General features: G+C 36.8%; 2 protein-coding genes across 6 annotated transcripts; one reads left to right on the top strand and one right to left on the bottom strand.

Annotated features, from left to right (window-relative positions):
* The first annotated feature begins 329 nt into the window (after window positions 1-329).
* LOC135738867 (ectonucleotide pyrophosphatase/phosphodiesterase family member 7) lies at window positions 330-3974 on the top strand. Its single transcript, XM_065257031.2, has 5 exons — window positions 330-570; window positions 1515-1660; window positions 2052-2678; window positions 3211-3442; window positions 3822-3974. The coding sequence occupies exons 1-5, from the start codon at window positions 330-332 to the stop codon at window positions 3881-3883; spliced, it is 1308 nt and encodes a 435-aa protein (XP_065113103.1). The 3' UTR covers window positions 3884-3974.
* A 144-nt stretch (window positions 3975-4118) lies between these two features.
* On the bottom strand, window positions 4119-16522 carry mideasa (mitotic deacetylase associated SANT domain protein a). 5 transcript variants are annotated; one of them, XM_065257027.2, is made up of 13 exons: window positions 16068-16522; window positions 13884-15444; window positions 10400-10636; window positions 9938-10271; window positions 9597-9663; window positions 9361-9503; window positions 8871-8974; window positions 8635-8710; window positions 8381-8469; window positions 7946-8068; window positions 6196-6315; window positions 5863-6071; window positions 4119-5320 (listed from the first exon to the last, which is right to left on the bottom strand). In XM_065257027.2, exons 2-13 carry the CDS (start codon window positions 15207-15209, stop codon window positions 5083-5085), a joined length of 3066 nt encoding a protein of 1021 aa, XP_065113099.1. In that variant the 5' UTR covers window positions 15210-15444; window positions 16068-16522; the 3' UTR covers window positions 4119-5082. The 5 variants fall into 5 exon arrangements, with proteins under 5 accessions (XP_065113099.1, XP_065113100.1, XP_065113102.1 ...); XM_065257028.2 differs by having other exon boundaries at window positions 5863-6074; window positions 8006-8068; XM_065257030.1 differs by having other exon boundaries at window positions 8006-8068.
* Between the last annotated feature and the right edge of the window lie 721 nt (window positions 16523-17243).

The following is a 17243-nucleotide window of genomic DNA, read 5'->3' as shown; positions in this document are numbered from 1 at the left end:
GGAACACACAATCTTATAAAAAAAACCTTGTAATGCACTGTAAGTGTCTGCCAAATGCATACATGTAATTCTGTGAAAATATATTAAATATTGACTGAGTAATAATTAAATCAATATCCAACTTGATGCTCTTAATCTCATAATTAGATTATGAGACTTTAGCCTGAATTTCACAGACAGGGTCACATTATGTGACTATTCAAACTGGCTGAGAGTGATAAAAACAATGAATGAGTATTACAAGTTCATCTTATCAGTCCTAGATATAGATGCCTATAAAACCAAGACCAGTCTTTGCTGGGTTTCTCTCTTCTTGACACTCTCTTAAGATGAAGTCTGAACTTCTGCTGGTCTTGGTTTTGTCTCTCTGTGTGAGTAGTAAGCCTCTATCCAAAAAGAGGACATATAACAAACTGCTGCTCATATCTTTTGATGGATTCAGATGGGACTATGACCAAGATGTATATACACCAAACTTGGACGAGCTGGTTAAAGAGGGAGCTAAAGCAAAATACATAAATCCTCCAGCGATCACCATGACATCTCCATCACACTTTACAACTATTACTGGTAAGGAGATCAACTTCGGACCCAAACCATTATTTGAGGAATATGTAATTTACTAGCTTTTATGTGTTTCCATCCCAACATTCACATTAATTTTTCTGAGTATCTGATTGTATCTTATTTCTCGTAAAAATATGTAGGCCTCCCCTAGGTACATAGGTAGTTTTTGTACCCCAGTTACATATTTTGTACATTTTTCTGAGAAATTTTACTATTACCTCTTTTTTTGCTGAAATAATTTTATAGATGTTACTGACGCACACTTGGATTCTCGTTTTTTAGAATTTGTTTGTGTTATGCTTTTAACACATTATGTGTAATTTTAACACATTTTCTGTAATTTTTTGTGTACTTTTTTGTCATTTTAACACAAAAAGTGTTATTTTAACACAAAATGTGTAATTGTTTGTTGATTTTGTGTTAAAATAAAACACAAGTTGTGTTAAAAGTAACACAAAACAGTTTGTTCTGATAATAAGATGTTTTTGTGCAATTTTGCATTAAGTTATTGATTCCTTTAAACATTGGATTGTAATTGTATACATCACATTCATGCTTAACAGGCCCTTTACCAAAGGTAATCTACAATCTTTTCAAGAATGTACAAAGTCTGATCTGTCAAGTTAAACGTCTGAGAACACGTTTACAATTATGCCATATCTGCTATTAATTAAATGACACTGTACAAAGTTTGTCTGAGCTCTAACATCAAAGGATATTTATAAGCATTGTTCATAAATCAATGTCTGATGACATGTGGTTATCATTTACTGAAAAGTGCATAAATAATATAAGAAATCCGGGTCCATTGATCACAGCTGACGCATTACAAATATTTCAACAACAATCTAATCTAAAACCATAATATCTATTGCCATATGTTTATCTGTAACTCACATTGTATAGGCTACTATTATACAACTAATGTATCCTACTCTCTAATGCAGGAAGATGGATAGAGGATCATGGTGTTGTCCACAATCTGATGTTTAATACTTCCACTGGCAAAATAATTCCCCATAAAGGAACACTAAAACAATCAGAGTGGTGGGATAATGGCGCTTTGCCCCTGTGGATAACAGCCCAGAATCAGGTGGGAAATTTTTACCCACATTTTATTTAAGAACTGACTTGAGAGTACATTACCTCCTTCCACTGCAAGTTTCTTTTCATTTATTGTTTTGCAATTCTTGTGCTATTATATAAGCATTTACTTAAAAAAATTAAGCCCACAGCACCATAGAAACTATAAAATCCAAATATATCAGTTGTGTGTGTTTGTTTAATTAAAAACAAACAAACAAACAAACAAACAATAGCAGAGATGGAGCTTGCACACTATGGGGAAAATAATCATATCATATATCATTATTAAAAAATATTAAATCTTGCAAAATAATGAAAAACTTTATTTTATTTTATTTAAAATATCTGTCATTTTAACCAATTACCACTATGATCACAATCTCTCATGTATTTCAAAGGGTCTTAAAACAGCATCTTTCTTTTATCCCGGTGGTGGAGTAAATTACACCGGCCAAGCTGTTTATCGTTCCCTTGTGCTAAGTCAGAATCATCCGGATGACAATGAAACAGAGTGGAAGCAGAACATCGACACTGTTATGAGATGGTACACCGAAGAGGACTTTCACTTTGTTGCTCTTTACTATGGAGAACCAGACAACGTGGGCCATGCCAAAGGCCCAGAAACCCCAGAGAGAAGAAAGATTATTGAACAGATCGACCGCACTATTGGTTATCTTAGGGATGCTATTCACAAAAATAGTTTGACCGATCGTCTTAATGTCATAATCACCTCAGATCATGGCATGACCACAGTCAAAAAGTCCCCTGAGGTTGAGGAGATAAAGCTTAACAAATACATGAGTTTTCTGAATCTGTCCCAGTTTGAGTTGCTTGACTATGGTGGGTATGGCATGATTACGCCTAAACAGGGGAAAGAGAAGGAAGTTTATGATGCCCTGAAGAATGCCCATCCAAATCTCAAGGTCTATAAGAAAGAAGAGATTCCAGAACATTTCCACATAGCCAAAAATAAAAGAATTCAGCCTATTGTTCTGTTTGCAGACCTGGGTTTTAATCTGAACTCGGTAGGTATATTTGGAAATGAACATTATGTTTTTATGAGCTCACAGTGAATTCTAACAGCATAGTATGGTAGATATCACATGCCACTATTTTCACATTATTCAATCAGCTGAATGATTTATTTATCCATAATTTAATATTTTATATTTTCTAGCATATAAATAGTAGACATATTTGCACCAGAGATTTCATATTAGTATCTCAGAGGTACATATCGGTACCAAAATGTAAATATACCTCAAAGCTGCATACTAGTACTGAATGTATAAATTAATGTAAAATTACAGAAAAAAAACTGTATTTTTGTATTAAGGAATATTTCTGTATTTTATTGTGCCTGTTATTTTATGGTATTTCCCAGAACTCCAGCTGCCCAAATTTTACTGTTTTTTTTTTACAGTGTACCTAAATGATACATATGTGGGCCTTTTTAAAGGGTACTGCCCCAGGGACAGCTTGGGAAATATTTTTTTTACCATTTTTTCTGACAGTATATGTGGAGGTGGTCTGTCTTAATGTTTTTCTTCTGCACAGAGGATCATATTGTATATCAACAAAGGAGATCATGGTTTCAGTAATGATGAAATGGATATGAAAATGATATTTCGAGCTTTTGGACCAGACTTTAAGAAGAATTTCTTGGCTGAGCCATTTGACAGTATCAGCATCTATCCATTGATGTGCAAGCTCTTGGGTGTCATTCCAGAACCAAACAACGGAAGTCTTAGTGACACCAAAGGCATGCTAGTGGATGACTCTGATGCTGGTAAGCATTTGATAAAACTTGACATTTGACTGAGATAGCAAACGGTCAGAGGCCTCATTGACTTTATTTTTCTTTCCCACTATGGATGTCAATGGGGTCTCTAATCGGTTTGGTAACAAACATTCCTCAAAATATCTTCCGTGTTCACAAAAACAAAGACATTTATACAGGTTTGTGACAACATGGGTGTAAATGGTAACAGAATTTTTCTTTTGGGGAAAACTATCCCTTTAAGCCAAACTACTAATGATGTTCAACTTTATATTTTTATATGATGATCAACTATAAAATTAAAATTATGAATATTTAAATTGAGAAAATTGCCTTTATTTTGTATTGTTTTGTAGCTATATCTTTAACTGACATTGTTTTTTTGCAGGTGAAAGAATCAAGGTGTCTCTAACCCTACTGATAATGATGCTTATTTCAAACATCATCTAAAGTCAATTGTCAAGACTGCTGGTTTATAATATGTTACCTTAATCAACAAACCTTGAGAAAATAGTTGGATCATTTTCAGAATCAGTTCTGAATGCATTTAATGCAAACTACCATCTTACATAAATGACAGCTAAAATATTATTTGTAAGTCATAGTTTTTGTGATGATATATATATCTAGTGATAATTAAACATTGCATTTCATATTTATTATATTATGTTAAATAATACAAGTATAAATTTGACTTTTTTATTGGGCACACAAGTAAGCAAGCAATGGCAATAAAATCAAAAATAGCAACCATGAAGCGTGCTCACAATAGTCACCAAACTGGAAAAAAGCATCAGTTTCTGCAAAATTGATTTGTATTTCACACAAAATTGTGAATATAGCAAATGTGATATGTGTTTCGAATGCAAGTTTCTTTAAAATATTAATAAAATAAGTTTCTATAAAATATCTCAATGTCCCCGTTTACATGGATTTAAAGCATAAATACCCATTATTGTATGTTCAAAGTACTGAAAACAAACAAAGGCACAGACATTATGATCAATAGAGCATTTTACACAGTACAATATACAGAGAAGTCATCACATATATATTTTTACTATATACATTTCATGCACAAGACGTATTTCTGTAAAATTATCCATAGACGGCAGAATTTTTTAGTTTGTGTCCTTGATCATGTGTTTGTTATGTACATTACATCAACTGATGTAATAAAAAAATACAATCTTACAGCATACAAAACAGCTTTTGTGTTTTATCAAAATTGAAACTGGAAGGCTGTACAGGTTCACTAACAAACAGGTTAACCAACATTTAGACATTCATGTTAACAAGTCATGTTAAATGCAATCCAGTAAAACAAATGACTTTCCCATCAAAGTGGCTTACAGTCTTTTAAACAATCTTTCCATATTCAACACATATCAAAGAGACTAACAAACCACAACCTTTGCCTACATCATTGAACAATTGTGAAGTTCATGATGATATTCATTGTCGTCATGATGATATTCATTGTCATTACCTACAGTATTTAAAATTATATATCAAACCTTTGGTAAAAATCGTTTATACTAAAACAAAACATCATTAACATAACAACAAAAAAACAGGCATCTTTTTCTTTAAAGTGGAGTAAAGGAGATACAGAAGTTACAGAACTGAAGTCAAAGGAGAAAGCACTCTCAGTGCCAGTCTTCATCCTGCTCATCTTCAGGCTCTAATGAGCTCTCAGCTCCACTGCTGTCTCCCGGGGCTCCTTCTGCCTTTGCCTCCAGTGCCTCCTGTACCTCCAGTGCCCTTTGCCTCGCTGTAGCCGCAGCTCGCTCCTCTTCTTCTCTCAGACGCAGTGCGGCTGCTTTCTTCTCCTGCTCGGCGTGACTCTTCATGTGAGCGCTGCGACTCTTTACTTTATAAAACACCCTGTTTACAAACATTTTTTATTAACACACCTTTAAAGTTCTCCAAATGAAGGCATTAGCAACACATATTACTAATAATAAATACATTTTGATATATTTACGGTAGGAAAATTGCAAGATATCTTCAAGGAAAATGATCAAAATGTGCTGTATTTTACCAAGGGGAGGGCTCCGAGCTCTGAATTTTAGCCCAAACCTAGAATACCCCCCCCCCTAACTGGGATAGATGAATTAGCTGAGAGTGAGGCGATGGGGTGCTGCAAAAACTACCATGGGACAGAGGTGTGGTACGGCTTTATATAGACAACTCTTCGAGCTGATTGGTTGAACTTAGTTAAATAAACTTCATTAAAAAAAATCTATAATTTTGACCCATACAATGTATTGTTGGCTATTGCTACAAATATAGCAATGTAATTCATGATGGTTTTGTGGTCCAGGGTCATATTTAAGCTTTGGATAAAAGTGTCTGCCAAATGCATAAATCTAATATAAGAACTTTCAATAGCATATATACAAGGATGCATAAACAACTTCACTTACCGATCACACTTCTTACAAGGAAAAATACCCTCTGGCTCTCCCTGGGGTTTGGTTCCCGTCGAGGCTCTGTTCTTCTTCGCTGTGCTGTCAGGTCGAGGTTTCTGAGGTGCAGGTGAAGGAGTCTTGAAGGTGGGTTGAACTGTAGGCCTCAGGCCAGAAGCCCCCTCAACACAACTGTTCTTTTGCTCCTCATGAGCCACGTCTGCCCTCTGCTGGATAAAGGAGTAAAGACGATCATTCAAAAAGCTTTACCTGTTTAATGTGATAACTACTACACCTGTATTGCTACTATTCTTAGCATTTATGCTAATGACAATTGTCTTTAATACTCACATTCCCATTGTTTTGATGTGTTTTAGTCAAATCTTTTGCAGTGTTGTCCATACTGACTTCTGCTGGCCCCTCTGCTCTTTTATCATTAGCTTCATCCAGCTGTTCTTGTTTTACATTGATCTGTATAAGGGAGAAAAGAAACGACAGGAGATATAAAACTGCATTTTTGGATTTGAATCATGGAGTGTAGTATGGTGTTTTGTACAGATTTATTCTGGCACAGATTCTTTAAACATTATGGGGTGGTATCACCAAGTACAAACCTTACAAAAACAATACTCATGTGCATCTTGAGAAAAAACAATGGCGCTGATATAAGTTAAGGTGTCAGTACAAGGTGTTTTTAAATTAAGGGCGCTCAAACATGCATTTTAGTCAGGCACTAGGATAAGCCCAGTCTGGAAAACCGCCCCTATAAGTGTAATTTGGTCTAAAATTTTTGAGTTTCGATTAAAAATCTATTAGGGTAAACAAAATGTAATAGGATTAAAAAAATAATAATAATAAAAATATTTTTAAAAGAAAAATGAATGAGGATTTAAGATTTTGGTCACTAGATCAAGGTCAATAATCAAATAACTAAATTTGCGACATTTACCATTTTAACTTTAAATTAAGAAAGACAAATTAAAAACTAAAAAAATCTTAAACTTAAAGGATTAGTCCATTTTCTTAAAAAAATCCAGATAATTTACTTTCCACCATGTCATCCAAAATGTTGATGTCTTTCTTTGTTCAGTCGAGAAGAAATTATGTTTTTTGAGGAAAACATTCCAGGATTTTTCTCATTTTAATGCAATTTAATGGACCCCAAAACGTAACAGTTTTAATGCAGTTTAAAATTTCAGTTTCGAAGTCATCTAAACGATCCCAAACGAGGCATAAGGGTCTTATCTACCGAAAAGATTGTCATTTTAGACAAGAAAAAAATGCACTTTTAAACCACAACGTCTTGTCCATCTCCGGTCCTGTGACGCTCCAGCGGGACCTCACGTAATTGCGTAATGACATCGAAAGGGCACGTGTTACATATACGAAACGCACATTTGCAGACCATTTGAAACAATAAACTGACACAAAGACATTAATTAGTATCATTTCACATACAACAACGTCAGAACGGTCCTCTTTCTCCACACTTGTAAACACTGGGGCGTAGTTTCGCATACGTCATCCGTGACCTCTTGACGTGATGACGAGGTCACACTGGCGCGTCACAGGATCGGAGATTACATTTACGCTTTTATCCAAAGCGACTTACAATTGCTATATAGCTCAAAGGTCGCACGTCTCTGGAGCAACTAGGGGTTAAGTGTCTTGCTCAGGGACACAATGGTGTGTCACAGTGGATTCGAATCGGGTCTCTCACACCAAAGGCGTGTGTCTTATCCACTGCGCCATCACCACCCAGATAGACGAGAAGTTGTGGTTTAAAAGTGCATATATTTTTTATTTTTCTTGTCAAAAATGACAATAGTTTCGCTAGATAAGACCCTTATGCCGTGTTTGGGATCGTTTAGAGTCCTCTGAAACTCCGTTGAAACTGCAACTGTTATGTGTTGGGGTCCATTAAAATGAGAAAAATCCTGGAATGTTTTCCTGAAAAAACATAGTTTCTTCCCGATAGAACAAAGAAAGACATCAACATTTTAGATGACATGGTGGTGAGTAAATTATCTGAATTTTTTTTAAGAAAATGGACTAATCCTTTAAACAAGCATTACAAACAAAAGGAAAAAACAGCCTTTACCACAGGGATGCTCTCCTCTGGGTCTAAAGGGCCATATGTAAGGATCCCATTGCGACCAACCTTTGCTTGTTTCTTATAGGTATAGTAAAACTCCACACATTGTGCCACTGTTTTACTCCTCACCTGCCAAAACAATCACACATATTAGTAATTTATGTTAAACATCACTAATTTGAAGGGGTTGTAAAAAGACCAGAGAGCAACATATAGAGATAGTTTTCACATGTCATAACTCCAAATTCATTCTTTGTAAAAATGAATCTTGATATAATAACATTTTTCTATTATGCAATTTCTTATTGAGCAAGTTAAAATGTAGTTTTGTTAAGTGTACACTACCTTTAAATTATACATGTACAGTACAGTAGTTTTTTATTTTATGACCCCTTTAAGACAGTAAACAAAACAATGTAGATAAACAAATAAACTGCATACCAGTTTTTGTACCAAGAAGAAATCTTTCGTGTAGGCAGAAATTCCCTTGTTGTAGTATCGTTTTTCATCCACAGTCCAACAGTCTGACCCTGTTGACATTTAAGAGACATGGAGCATTACTGAAAATCTGTTACATTACAACAACTAAATAAAACACTCTTCTATTTATTCATTTACAGCATGTTTAATAGCTTTGGATTTATCTGAAGTGAACACAGTTATGAATGAGGAGTCCCGTTATAAATGATTTTTACCTGCATAGTGGTAATTGGCCAGATGGTGGTTCCCAGAGAAAATGGGATTCTTCATCATCATCATTTCCAGTGTTGCCTACAGAGACATAAAGAATAAATATATTTGTGGTTTCTCAATTTCCATAAAAAAAATTTACTTCATAAAAAAACTAATTATCGATGTTCATGAAACCATACACAAAATTACAACCTTTCTAATACTAATCATGTGTAACAATGATAGACGTAGTGCTTACCATGACATCACCCTTGCATTCATGCAAACAGTGCATTGCTAGCTCTGGGTTGGTCCCTCCTCCACGTAGGACACTCGAGCAAACCAAGTTCATTAGGTCATCAACTAGGAAATAACAAAAATTGGAATAAGAAGGTATCTCGGTAAACACACATCTAAATTCAATCATGTCACATCCTGTCTATTGAAATGTTTTAATATGACTCATTTTTCAGGTGCACCCTTTAATTTTTCACTTTTATTTTTCTTATTTTCAGTCCTTAATTATTTGCTTTATTATCTCTAATGCTCACTTGAACTTGATGTACAGTAGATGATGAGACATGATGTTATTGAGCATTGGTTCGCTTATATAAATGCTATATTTAAATGCTTTTTAACTTATTGACCTTTTGCGCAGCAAGACAGCTATATTTATTCTTGGCCTCAAGAATTGGTTCTGGTAAATTTAAGATGTATAACCCTGACCAAGCGGTCTAAAAACAACTTACTTCTTGCATCTAGTGAGGGTGTCGAAGCAGCCTCTGATAAAGGAAGCCAGACTAAAGTGGCTTTATGTTGGTCTTTTTGAGAACATGTCTGATCCAGCAGTTCTGGAATCTCCGCCTGATACCGAGGGCCGATGTTAATGCGACTAAGAGGTGTAAAAACATACAGCGTTAGATAGTAAAAATATAAGAACTGTGGTGATTTTATGTAAAGCCATTTTAAAGAAGTCACTGCTCACGGTTCGAGGCTGACAGGCGTTGCTTCTCCAATCAGTGGAAGTGCAGGAGGACTAATATCAGAGCTGCCTGAGATACAGCGTATAAAGTCACCAGAAGACATGGAGATAAAGAGAAGAAATTAGACTTATTCCATATCATCATGGTTATACAAGATACAGATTTCCTGGAGAAGTTACTGAGATTTGAAACAACTATATAGCACTCAATGAATTGGCACAAAAACAGTTTAATAAAAAGAGTCCCAACCTCAACTGAATTAGGTTAAGAACCCATGATCTAAACAGAAATACCATGAATAAAACCAAATGTCTTTCAAAAATAAAAGAAATGTAAAACTAACTTGATCGCAGCAAACTTCTCGTGGTGCCCCGTGGTGTGGCTGGGGGTGGCAGGACCTGACTTCCCGCAGCCATGGAAGACAGAACAGCAGAAAAGTAGAGGCCAGAACCTTCACGCACCGGTGAAAGAATGGGTGGCGGAGTATACGGGGGAATGATGATAGCATGATCAGGCAGACGCACTGGCGAACGCAGGTTGCTTTGGTAGGGGGTGATGCTGGAGTATATAGAAGGGGCGATGAAAGTGCACGGTTTGGGGGGAGGTATAACCAGGGGTTCCGGTCGCGGGCGACGCCTGGATTTGTCAGGAGACCTGTAGTCTTCTGGGCTCTTACCCTGAAGCCAATGTAAATGACAGAATATTTTTATATCAATATCAACAAATGTTATAAAATACCCTAAAAAGAGTTTGGTAAATTATTTAAAAGCAAGTGAAGAAGTTTTACGAGCTTTGACTTCCGTACATGGATAAGGCTCTCAGATGCAGAGTGCTTTAATGAATGCCGCCGTACTACGATAACCGAGGGTTTGCGTTCAGGTTGGTTCTGCAGTTGAGGAATCTCTGGGGGACGTCGCACATCACTAGGCTGTGCCCAGGTGTTGGGGCCTTCCGTTTTAGTTTGGCCTCTAGAAACAGGTACTGAGACTGGGATGACTAGAGGGACCATACCAGCTGGTCTAGCAGGGGTATTTTCCTCACTCTTAACAAAAGACAAAAGAGACATAAGGTACAAATTGGGAAAAGTAAAATATATTTTAAGAGAAAAATAACATTAAGATTAAATAAAAATTTCTTATGTTTTGGCATTTTCAGTTGTCTTCCTACAAAACATAACTAGCATTAAATAAAAAAAAATGTAATGTTACATTGTGTCCAAGCAACTGTACATAAAAAAATCTCAAAAACTGGGAAAACTAATTAATAAATATTAAATTACATACTAAATTATTATATACTGAACAGAGACGGCAATAAAGCCTTTTGTTTAAATGCAAAGGAAAGCTTATGGTGAAGATTTATAATATATTGGTAACTAAATGTAACCAAGCATGAGAAACCTGCAGTGGGAAAGTGAGACACGATCAATTTGGCATATTTACTCCGTAAAAATACCTTTACGTTTGTTTACAATGTATGTTTTTAATAAAAAGATACATGTCACATTTTAATACCCGGAGAGATATTTTATACTATCCCTTATAAAACGAACTATGTTTTTATAATAAAATTGTAGCAATCATTGCTTTTTGGTGTACTGTACCATTTGTAAACCCTTTTACTACAAAACCATGAAAACTGTAGCAAAACCGTGATTTATTTGTGTTAACAATGCTTAACCTATGGTAACCATGTTTGTTTTGGTTTAATTTGTAGTAAAACCATGGTTTATTTTCACAAGGGTTGTGTTTTTTTGTGTGTAAGATTTGGATCTGATACATGTTAGCACACAGGGCTTGGTAAATCGGCCCCTCCCAAGTTCAACTGAATGGATTTTAACAGAGTGTGGAATGTGTAGGTGTGTGGACATGCAGCTGCTCACCAGACTGCTTTTCAGTACTAAATAATTCAAGTGTACTGCACATTTTACAGTTTATGACTGGGGTAGCTGGAAGTCGAGTTTATATGATATAGTTGTATTGCTGATTTGTAAGGTGCTCTGAAAAAAACAGAAACAACTTAGAGATCAAACAAGCAGCCTTAAAGGGATAGTTCACCCAAAAATGAAAATAATGTCATTAATGACTCACCCTCATGTTGTTTCAAACTCGCAAGACCTCCGTTCATCTTCGGAACACAGTTTAAGATGTTTTATATTTAATCCGAGAGCTTGTTGACCCCTTCATTAAAAATCTACGTATGGTATACTGTCCATGTCCAGAAAGGTAATAAAAACCTCATCAAAGTAGTCCATGTGACATCAGTGGGTCAGTTAGAATGTGTTGAAGCATCAAAAATACATTTTATTCCAAAAATAAACAAAAATTACAACTTCATTAAGCATTGTCTTCTCTTCCGTGTGACATGTTTTTTTTTCAAATTTACAACGTGCATCTCCCTCAGACTGTAAACGAAGCCCGGGCACACAAAAACAAAAAAACAGCTGGGGCGCACCAGATAACACGTCAGCCGCGCCGTATGTCATCCATGTCACTGCAGTCACGTGACTTTAGTCTCGCGCATGCGCTTCCCAACAGGGGAAGAGAAGACAATGCTGAATAAAGTCGTCATTTTTGGACCAAAATGTATTTTTGATGCTTCAACACATTCTAACTGACCCACTGATGTCACATGGACTACTTTGATGGTGTTTTTTGCACAGTACACCGTATGTAGATTTTCAATGAAGGGTCAACAAGCTCTCGGACTAAATATAAAACATCTTAAAGGTGCAGTGTGTAATTTTTAGAAGGATCTCTTGACAGAAATGCAAAATGATATACAAAACTATATTATCAGGGGTGTATAAAGACCTTTCATAATGAACCGGTATGTGTTTATTACCTTAGAACGAGACCTTTTTATCTACATACACCGAGGGTCCCCTTACATGGAAGTCACCATTTTGTGCCGCCATTTTTCTACAGAAGCGCTTAACGGACAAATTTTTTCACTAAGTTGTCTCTGACGATGACATGTTTGTCTGGTGGCGGCTACAGTAGCTTCTCTATGTGTTTCAAAAGCGAGGGGTGAGCAGTGGACTAAGCCATTGGTTGCATTTCCTGACCTCACCACTAGATGCCGCTAAAATTTACACACTGCACCTTTAAACTGTTTTCCGAAGATGAACGGAGGTCTTACAAGTTTGGAATAGTGATAGACCGATATTTGCGAGTTTTATGTGTTTCGGCATCTGCCGATATGTGGCTGCCGTGTTCGCCGATATTTTTCCGACATTATTTACAGACAGAGTGCTGGAAGCCGCAAGCGATTCCAGGTCATGTGACTAAAAACAACCAACCTTTCCATGACAACGTCAAAAGATGGTTCCATAGCATCCTTACCTGTTTTTACTATTTGTTAAATATAGTTTTTTAAGTTCAATAAATGTTACTTTTTTTGAATTGAGACTTGTAACATTTGGCATCATCGTGTCATTTTTATGATGTTAATTGAGTATGTGTTAAAAATGTGTTAAAAGCAGTATCGGCTCCAAATATCGGCAAAAAAAATAAAAAAATTTGGCTGCCTGTATCGGTCATTGGCTTAGGCTGATGAAACAAAAATCGGTATCGGCACTGAAAAATACATATCGGTAGATCCCTAGTTTGAAACAACATGAGGGCGAGTCATTAATGAAATTATTTTCATTTTTGGGTGAACTATCCCTTTAAAGCTTATGTTACTTGCTGAAGTATGGTAACTCGTACTCAGGAACATATATGCGACCCTGCCTGTAAATCCAAGATAAAGTCTCATAATCTAATAAAGACATTAGGAGCAATCATTAATTTCACTTTATTAACATTCTTTGACATGGCTTTACTTAGTCACTAGCAATATTAAAGATATTAAGGTGATAATGTCACAGAATGCATACATTATAACATGGTAATACATTTCCATTCTAGTGTCTTCCTTTCTTAAAGGGATAGTTCACCCAAAAATGAAAATTCTGTCATCATTTACACACTGTAATGTTGTAACAACCTGTATTCATTTCTTTTTTTTGATGAACACAAAGTAAGATATTTTGAGGAATGTTTGTAACCAAACCAATCATAAGCCCCATTCACTTCTATAGTAGGAAAAAAAAGTGAATGGGGCTCCTGAATGTTTTAATTACAAACATTCATCAAAATATCTTCCTTTGTGGGCATCGGAACAGAGAAATGTATACAAGTTTGAAGCATGTAAGTGAGTAAATGACAGAATTTTCATTCTTGGGTGAACCATCCCTTTAATACTTAACATACGCACTTTAAATAGATAAAATCTCACACACTAACCTTTGATGGCAAAAACTCCATCTCTGAAGCTTTTTGAGCTAAGGTCTCAAGGTTAATCTCTTTTGAGGCTCTCCGTCGCCTTTGGGTGCTTTGAATGACCCCTGCTGAAGGTCCTTGGACTTTGCCCACTTCTCCATTTTGGGGAGGAACATTGTCCTGTGGAGACATACCATCTTTGGACAGGCGACGCGAGCGGCGAGGGGCAACCTGACGTTTGGTTTGGGTCTCCTGCGGTTCTGGAATTGTCTTTGCAGGAACGGAGTCTTGGTAATTTGATACCTGAGGCACTGGATGCTGGGGTTGAATCTGAGGGACCTGAGTCTGATGGGATAATGGACTGGGTTCGATATTCACCCGAGCACTGTCAGTCTGTTGTTTGACTTGCTGCTTTGCTTGCGATGGTGTAGATTCGGGCTGACGAAGCCCTTGTGTGTGCTGCTGCATTTGCTGCTGCATCTGGAGCTGTTCCTGTATTTTCTGCTGCTGGTACTGCTGTTGCATGTGATGCATGCGTTGCTGTTGCTGAATTTGCTGTTGTTGTTGTTGCAACTGACACATGTGTAACTGCTGCATCTGATGCTGGTGGTGCAGCTGCTGCTGCTGTTGTATCTGCAACAGTTGCTGTTGCGATTTTGGTTTCTCACCGTAATTCATATTTAAAGATGCATTGTTGCCTTGAAAAACCTGATTAAAGCCAGGTGCCTGGGTTTGCTTAGTAGATCCAAAAGCCACCTGGAAGGGTTGCAGAGTTGGATCCTGCATGTCGTGATGCATGCCTTGAGGCGGATATTGATGATCTGCCGGCCTGTGACCCTGCTGGAGGAATTGAGCATGGTGCATTGCTGCCATTGTATGATGGTCCCACTCTGTCCCGGGAACTTGTGAAGTATCAGGGTAGGACTGAGAGGGTCCTGGTGAAACTTTGTCTAACTTTACGCCCTCCATCTCTTGACCCGCCTTGTGAAAAGCCCTTGGGTCATCCATTCCACTATGAGAAGGTGGGAAATTTGGTGTCCACTTGGTCACGTTTGGAATACCCTGAAACCAGGTCGAGGCATGCATGGGGTCCTGTACCCACTTGACTGATCCACCCTGCTGGAAACGTCCTCGGGGCTGATATCCTTTATCAGTTTTGAAAACGTTAGAGCCTTGGACCTCAGGGCTAGAATCCACAACGCCTCCTGGACTGCTGTGAGTTTGCTCTAGGACCGGAGGACCCACGTTGTAAAACATATCCTCTGAATGATGCATTGATTCATTTATTGCTTCAACATTCTGCTTGCTTAGACTGTTAATGGTTCCTCTCTGATGTGGTGAGAGACTCATAACAATGCAGTGAAACTACAAAAAAAAAAAACGAGAACAATCTGGCAACCACCACTTTAGTAAGCCTGATTAGGTGGGCACATTGCTGGATGTGAAAATGTGTTTTACTGAGCAGGGTGCATGCAGGATTTTATGGGGTCTAGGCGCTCCCCCCTCCCCTCTTGCTTTTAAAATGCAATATAAAGACGGTGTAAATATTCGAAAACCCAGTCATTCCTCAGTCACGGGAAATGCTCTAAAAAGGAAAAAAGACAATTTTACATTGATATCAGTCACAATTATAGTTCCACATTAACTTTTGTAAATTACAATAATAAAACAAAATCTCTATAGAAGCAATAATTAAGCTTCAGACCACACATATTTTATTAAAAAAGGACATAGAGACTTACAAATGACAGTATACAACGCCTTTATTCCTTTAAACTCCATGCTTTGTGCATTGAGGAGGGACATAGAGGTCTACAACCAGGAAACTTCACAAACACAAATGCAGAAGGCAACGACAGACAGCACGGGAGGGGCATTGAAAGTGCAATGCAAGACAACAAGAATTACAGGAAGTGAAGAAGGAAAGGGAGAGAGAGAGAGAGAGATGTGGAGTTAGTGCATGAGAGAGAAAGAACAAGCAGAACTACTTTTCAACCCATTCATGACCCCTCCCAGTCCCAAACCCGACTGACGATGAAAAAAACAACGAAATACATACATACACATATAGGCAACGTTGCAGATTAAAACAAATCACGTTGCGCACTTCCATGTTCCGAGACTTTGCACTTCTGTCTTTCCTTTTCATAGCATTTTTTTAGTTTATAAAACTGTTCCGATTATGAAAACAGACTCTAGCGTACTTACCCTGTTGCAGTTGTGCTGTTGACGTCTTTCTTGCTGTACAAGTTCAGATGACAGCAGGCAGTTGTTTGAAACCGATCAAACCCTGGGCAAAGTCAACAGCGTGTACTATCATATCTATACACTCTACGTACTGCCTGTCGTAAACGCCTAGACTTAGGTGCGCACTATTCAAGCAAGTATACTGGAAAATTACATGTTGTAATGGACCCAGAGGCCTCTCTGACAGATTAAACAACTTTGAAAACGGATATGCAGCGATTTCCCGTTTACATTCTACTGTCTAAGCGCCAGTTTGATAATATTGCCTGCAGGATCTGTAAAGTTCGCGTATCCTCTCAAATAGTAGTCAATCCATTAAAGTTATTTCAAGAAAACAGTTCGCAAAGCTGCAGCCAAACGGCGTGTTTCAGACTGAAGGCGAGGCGTCAGAAGACGCAAAAGCGCAACTTGTGATTGGATGACGGAACTTCTTGCGCACTGCTGGAATGAAGTGTGTAATATTTAAGTAGAGATACAGGAGGCAGTTTATACAGTATTTACATATCAGTTATAATTGTATGTGTTACGGGATGCGTTGGCAGTGTCGACACAACCATGTCAGATGAAAAATGCTGTATAATATTATAAAAATTATTATATACTTTACTATTTACAATATACCACAAATAGTATACTAAATAAATGCTACATTTTTCATATTATATATTATGTAATACTAATTCACTGTGCTAAAAAACATTTATTTATATTTATTTAAATATTAAAGTATACAGCATTTTTTTTCATTATGGGATTGTAGAAAAACACAAAGCAAAACAAAACAAAACAAAACACACATCTCGGCTGTAAAGGATGACACAAAAAGGGTGAATAAAACAAAAGCGTAGAAATTCTCCAAAAGAATGACAAAGAAGGTGCAAAGGAAATGTACAAGTAGATATTTCACAAGTGCAGATATTACACTAATTAGAATTTTGGTGAAAGTTACAAAAACAGATTCTTAAATTACAATAATTTGGCTGACATGGTAAAAAAAACTTTTTTGTTGGAGTAAGAACAAAATGTAACTAAAGAACAATCTAGTAAATTTATTATTTTTCCATTTATTTCCTTATTTTTCCAATATCCAATCACACATTTTAACACATCACTTGTTGTTGTTTACTGATTGTTTTT

This window comes from Paramisgurnus dabryanus, chromosome 12 (genome assembly GCF_030506205.2).
Source record: "Paramisgurnus dabryanus chromosome 12, PD_genome_1.1, whole genome shotgun sequence".
Classification (NCBI taxonomy): Eukaryota; Metazoa; Chordata; class Actinopteri; order Cypriniformes; family Cobitidae; genus Paramisgurnus; species Paramisgurnus dabryanus.
The sequence above is the reverse complement of the archived record's forward strand: the minus strand, read 5'-3'. Positions and strand labels throughout refer to the sequence as shown.